Here is a 6921-nt window from a genome sequence, read left to right on the forward strand (position 1 = left end):
ATTTTTAAAAAATATATGTTTTTATTGATTTTTAAAGAGAAAGAGGGAGCGGGATAGAAACATTGATGAGAGAGAAACGTCATCGATTGGCTGCCTCTCTGCACACCCCACACCAAGTTCAAGCCAGCAACCCAGGCATGTGTCCTGACTGAGAATCGAACCGTGACCTTCTGGTTCATAGATCGATGTGCAAACACTGAGCAAATATGGCCGGACTTGCTTCCTTTCTTTTTACTTCTTTTTAAACAATAGAATTACAACTAAAACAGCACCTGAAAAGCAAAGATCTTAGTCTGAGGTTACCCATTCGAGTCCACCTCTAACCGGGACCTACCCTCAGGCATCAAGTCAGTGATGTTCTTTGGCCTAAAAAGATGAGAACGCAGCAAATAAGGAGGGAAAGAAATGGACTAGAAAGAGAAGGAAAGGGGGGAAATGTCCACATTTTAAATAAGAGACTCAACTACCGCCTGTACTTTGTTTCCTGTTGGTGACAATTATACATTTGAATAGAACTTTAATATTTTTTCAAAGCATCTTCACACCTGCTATTGTCAGTCTCTCCATTTACTAGGAGTTCAAGGAAAGAAGCATAGGAGGTAGTAGCACTTCATCTGATAAGAAAGAATTAGTGGGCCATGAGCCCAACTTCTTCTTGTGGGATCCAAGGTGTTTTAAGCTTTGTAATTTGAAGAATGAAGAATTATAAAACATGAGAAATGTAAAAAGATTTCAAAACAGGGTTGGGTTTTCTCACCTGAAATTGACATGCACATTTCAAGCCATCTCCATCTTCTTTACAGACGCCTCCGTATTTACATGATGATTCATCACAAACTCTTACATCAGACTCCCTCACATTTAATTCTGTAAAAGAGGAAAAATTGTTTCATATATAAGTGTTTGTCTTTTTGTATCAAAATATACATATATAAATAAATGAAAAAAATCCTTAAAATTTGTAGAGCATTTCATTCACAAGAATAATAATAATAAGACATACAAAAAGCAAGTTCTATAGGACACAAAATGTTCAGGATTCCCCAATGAGACTCTTGCATAATGAAATGCAAGTAATCCAAACCAAAATAAAACTCAAGATTTAAATTTCAGGATTTCACATAATTCCAAAGGTAAATCAACAATTTTTCTATTTTGGACTCCCAAGGCCTCAGAGTAATCTTCTTAACATTGTTTTAATATTTTAAATTATTTTTCTAATGATTTCTACTTTTAAGGATAGCAAATAACTACACAATGTATACAAGTATGGATTCATTATGTTGTAACCTGAAACTAATATATCAATTAAGCCTCAATAAAAAATAAAAAAAGAAAAAGAAAAAAAAAGACAAGTCACATCCAGAATAACGCCATTTATACAAAGCTCTAAACCATGAAAAATACAACATTGTTTAGTTTAGGGGTATCCTTTTATTAGATGATAAAATATTACATGACAAGACTTTAAGCATTTTCAATCATCATTTAAGAAGCCAAAAAAAGATGAAAGAGAAAAAGGAATAAAAGTAACTAAAAGGAATAATAATTATTGTGGTGCCTGGAATAAATTTAGGGTGATCATTATTTACTCGTCTAGACAAATAAACCATTTTAATTACAAATATTATAAAGTGAACTTGAATTTCATACAATAGATATATATGGAGCATTTATGTGCACAAAATTAAAGAGATTCAAAATCTATCAGACTTAAAAATTTTTAATCACTTATTTAATTTTTTTCTACTACAGGAAACACAGCCAATACTAGCATTCTGTGGTCATTTTGCTCCTACTCCAAGACTGTCAGTCTTGCTCTAAAAGCATCAAATTAAGGTTTCTAGGAAACCTAATAAATTGCTTCAAGGTAGTGCTATGTAAAGCTGCCAATCATGCGGAATTGGGTAAAAACCACTACAAAGCAGTTTTCACATTTTGCATGTGGGGAATGAGAGCTACAACAAATGCTTTTATGCAAACAATAAACAAATGATTGTTTAAAAAGCACATCCCAGTGCAGTGGGAGCAGAGAGACCTAAGTTAGCTTCTGACTGACACTCATAGCTGAAACTCTGGGACGAGCACGGGGTCTCCTGCAGCTCTAGATCAAGGTGAGGTCTTGGCAAGCAGATCTCCGGGGAGCAATTCTCCAGCGATCCCTCATCCCTAGAGGAGCTAGAAGTCCTACCTTAATAGGAAAAGGTAAAAGTAATGAAATTCTGATTACCTGATTATTAGTCGTTTTACTTTATGCCTAGCCTGCTAACAAATCCATGTTCTTTTCCTGGGCTAATGTATTAAATATGATTATTTATTTAATCAGAAGCAATTAATTATCTACTATGTAACTAATCCTATGCTAAGAATTTGGGATTCAGAAAAATACATAAGAGGGAGCTTATGGCCTTGCTAACATATGGAGCAATTAGTGATGAATTCAGTGTAGCCTATAATTAACAGGAGAGCTGTGTAGTACAGACTATGACAGCTCTTGAAATTTCAAGAAGTAGGAAATTTTAAAAAATAGATTTGAAGCACAGGGTACAATGTCAGAGATGGTAAGACTTGCATTGATTTTGAAAAATTAGTAAGACCTTTATTCTGATTATAAAACTGATATAGGCCAGGCCAGCGTGGCTCAGTGATTGAGCGTTGACCTATGAACCAGATCACGGTTCAATTCCAGGTCAGGACACATGCCCGGGTTGCGGGCTGGATCCCCAGTGTCGGGCGTGAAGGAGATAGCCGATCAATGATTCTCTCTCTTCAATGATGTTTCTATCTCTCTCACCCTTTCCCTTCTTCTCTGAAATCAATAATTATATATTTTAAATTAATATAGGATCATTATACAGAATTTAGAAAAGATGTTTAAAAATAAAGAATGTTTGGATTGCCCTCAATATATGAGTCATATCAAAAGAGAGAAAAGCATGTTCTTATCTAGGAAAACAACCTTAGTGAAAGAGACGTACATCATTTAATAGTACACACAAATATTAATATCAGTGGTTCCCAAACTACTGATATTAGGAAAACTAATAGTCTAGGAAAACTAGTGTCATAGTCTACTCTAGAGTATACCTTCATCTTTTAAAAAAGTAAGAATTTCATTTCCTCAATGGAAAGAATTTTCTCATTTTAGAGTTTTCTTCGCTTAGATTTCTAAATTGTCAATATTTGAGATTGCTAGCTGTCAACAAAACTAAGGTTCGACAAGTAAGTAAACAATATTAGTAGAAAGTTCCAGCCGTGTTTTATGAGAACACATCATCCTGAATGTCACAAGGTCATGAATGTACCTTTTAAATTGTTTTGTTATTGTGGCAGTCACTGCTAATTGCTTACTTTGAATCTATTCTCCCATTCTTACTTAATAAGGGAACCTCGATTTTGTCCTGGAAAAAAAGGTACTCAGTGAAATAATCTGTATTTCCCAAATTCCCTCACTCCATGCCACAGTTCATCAGTAAGCACTGCCCCTTCCTCCCTCATTCTTCCATTCCTCTTCCTGCCTGGAGAGCAAACCTGTGCCCAAGGTTATGGCAGCTATCTTACATGCAAGCAGATGAAAGCTACAAACTATAGATAGACTGGAAAGACAGGAGCAAGAACGCAGAAGGAGAATTAGGAAATCACCACGACTAGCCTGATTTCCTCCCTCCAGACTCACTGTTATCCTATATAATCAAGATGTAATATGCAAATGGTCGTTACACCGTGAAGCATAAAGACCAACTGTGTAACGACCAGATCACGGATCTGCAGGAGGGTGGGGCAGCGAGCTACAAGCAGATGGCGGAGAGGGACAGGAGGGGGCAGAGCAGCAAGCTATGAGGGGGTAGAGGGAGAGGGGGCAGGGAGGGGGAGCAGAGGGACCTACAGAAGGGTCGGCAGTGGGCAGAGAGCTACTGGAGGGTGGCAGAGAGCTATTGGGGCACAGATTTGTGCGCAGGGCTACTAGTCCTATATAATAAAAGGCTAATATGCAAATCGACTGAACACGGAATGACTGGCCACTATGACGCACACTGACCACCAAGGGGCAGATGCTCAACTCAGGAGCTGGCTCCTGGTGGTCAGTGCGCTCCCACAGGGGGAGTACCGCTCTGTCACAAGCCAGGCTCATGGCTGGTGAGCACAGAGGCGATGGCGGGAGCGTCTCGCACCTCCATGCCAACGCTAAGGATGTCCGACTGCCCACTTAGGCCCGCTCCCCATGGGGGAGCTCCTGGACTGCGAGAGGGTGCAGGCCAGGTTGAGGGACCCCCCCCCCCCCCGCCCTGAGTGCACAAATTTCATGCACCGGGCCTCTAGTAAGAAATAAACACACACATAAATAAAGCCCTTATTCAAGCCACAGGTTATTGGCACATGTAATTAAACACAATCCTGATATAATGTTTGCATACAAATTTAATTAAGATAACTTCTGTGCAAAAGTCGTAAGTTGATGCTATGTCATGTAATAAAATTGATTTATCAAGACCATCATGACTTCCTGGTGCTCTGATTCCTCACAAATATGAGAATCACAGCCTTAGCTCAAACTCAGGACAGGAGGAATTCTATTTCGGGATCGCCTTCTGAATGTTATTTCAAGTATTCCGTACAGTACCAGCCATCAAGAGGGGACTCTACACCTGTCAGTGGTGATGATGATTACACACCTGCCTTCCTGAGCCCAAGATGGAAATTCAGCAAAATAGATGAACCATTATTGAAGCCCTCAAAGCTCAGCTCTCCAAATAGAAATATTTCACACAAAGAAGCACTCAGAAGAGTGGCTCTAAACAGAAATATTTTGCTTTGGTTGCAAATCTGCCCATCACACAACTCTCTACATGTAAGACTTGTCTCAGTTTTCATTAACATTTCAAAGCTGGGAAACAATACACACTAGGGGAGGAACCCTCCTCACCTAGGAACCGGAGGTGTCAAAATCCCTAACTTTCGGCAGCACTAACTGGATTCAGGTTGCAGTTCAAAATGGGACCCATTGACCCCCTAGAATAATATTTCTGACTTTTCTACCATCCTGCCATTAAACAGAGTGCAGTTCTGAGGATCTTATGAGTTAACTAACACAGAGAGCCAAAAGTGATTAAACTATGCAAGCTGTTACCGCAGAATTCAGGGCTTCTCAACCTGGGCACAACCGATATTCTGGGTTAGATTATTCTTTGTTGTAGGGGACTCTCCTGTGCACTGGAGGGTGGTTAGCAACATCTACCCATTAGATGCCAGCTATAACAGTTCATAAAAGTGAAAATAAATTGTATCTCTGAAAACAAAATTGAAAAGACTTTTTTAAAAAGGTGCTTTTTAAAAATCGCTGTTGCATTAGGTAAAGACAAGATAACAAGATAATCTAGACTTCTGCATCCACAAGTCTATCAGTTCCTTTCTTAAAAGATTAAAACTGGAAATTAAAAGCAATGTAGTATGAATGGGGTTTATTCAAGAAAGGGGAAATTTCAACTATTCTCAAAAAAATTTTTGCCAATGGTGTGGTTCGGTGGTTGTGCATCAACCAGGGAACCGGGAAATCCAGGTTCGATCCCTGCTGGGGGTGTGCAGGGATATTTCTCTCTCTCTCTCTCTCTCTCTCTCTCTCTCTCTCTCTCAAACCAATATATATATATATATATTGCAACCAATATATATATATATTGCAACTTCATTCAAAATGTTGTTTATTAAGTTTATATCTTTTACATTAAAATAAAATGCCACATACATTTATAAATCATTTTTTGTGACTCCCCATTTTAAATAACTCCCTTGATTAACCAAGTAACTACCAGAAGCTTACGGCAGCAAGACAAGTGGGTCTCCTACTATACAGAGTGAGGCAAAAGTAGGTTTACAGATGTCAGTATGTGAAACACAATTTATTCTTGTATTATTATTTGTCATTGTATTATTTCCCATACAAACAGGTGTAAACCCATTTTTGCTCACGCTGTCTATAAAAATGTTCTGCCCTCAGCCATCCCATTATGTTATCTCATCCTGTCTCTTCTCCCACAGTAGTCTCATCCACTGCCACCACTCTGAGTCTTCAAATCTGGTTTTCCCCAACCCTATTGAAGCCATCTCATCTGCTTTAGCCAGTGCTATTTCCAGTCTCCAGAACACTACTGAGGAAAGCCCTATAAATTAATGCTCTCAGAGTACTTATCAACATGTGGAAGTCTTAAGTGCACTTGTGATTCCTTATTGACTTCCCCCAGGACACGTTCAAACTTTTTACCTTGTTCGATAGAATAACCCAATTTCAATGGATTCATACACATTGTTGAGGTGTTAATACTACTTGGAAAACCTTCCATTTTTTAGAAAAGCACAGCAATCCAATCTGACAGCACCCCTGTGGGACGGTTTCACTCCCAAAACAAGTCCAGCTTGTTCCCGATGCTGCAGCCAATTGTCTAGGAGACAGTTCCACAGTCTCTACACTGAAAACACATTTAAAACATTTAAACATTTAAAATACCCCACACCAGGAAATGGTGTGGTGCAGCCATGGAATATTATACAGACAATATTTATCTGACAATATGAAAATATGCAGATGAATATCAAGTGACAAAGCAGAAGGTAAAACTTAACAAAAGCGCTATGATTGCACATGAAAAACACATGTAGGAAAATCCAGCCAGGAAAAAACAAAAATGGTAACGACTGTATATACAACCAGTTAAATGATGATTTTTTTCCTCTAGTCTATATAGTTATATGGGGGTAAAGGGGGTGATTTCTAACACAACCCCAGAGACAATCTACACTAATAAAAGACAAAGATGATAATTGACCATACCTTTGCTACACCCCAAGCCACGCCCACCAGCCAATCAGAGTGATTGTATGCAAATTAACCCAACGAAGATGGCGGCCGGCAGCCACGGAGCTTGA

The 6921-nt window shown here is 38.7% G+C and overlaps 1 protein-coding gene across 1 annotated transcript in view; it reads right to left on the reverse strand.

Moving 5' to 3' along the window:
- The window catches only part of LOC102764049 (tomoregulin-1), a 102317-nt gene that overhangs the window by 51887 nt on the left and 43509 nt on the right, over positions 1–6921 (reverse strand). The window contains exon 2 of the mRNA XM_006758601.2: positions 758–867. Within this exon, the coding sequence (XP_006758664.1) occupies positions 758–867 (110 nt within the window). The remainder of the gene's footprint in view (positions 1–757; positions 868–6921) is intronic.

Source organism: Myotis davidii, unplaced genomic scaffold (assembly GCF_000327345.1).
Source record: "Myotis davidii unplaced genomic scaffold, ASM32734v1 scaffold534, whole genome shotgun sequence".
Classification (NCBI taxonomy): Eukaryota; Metazoa; Chordata; class Mammalia; order Chiroptera; family Vespertilionidae; genus Myotis; species Myotis davidii.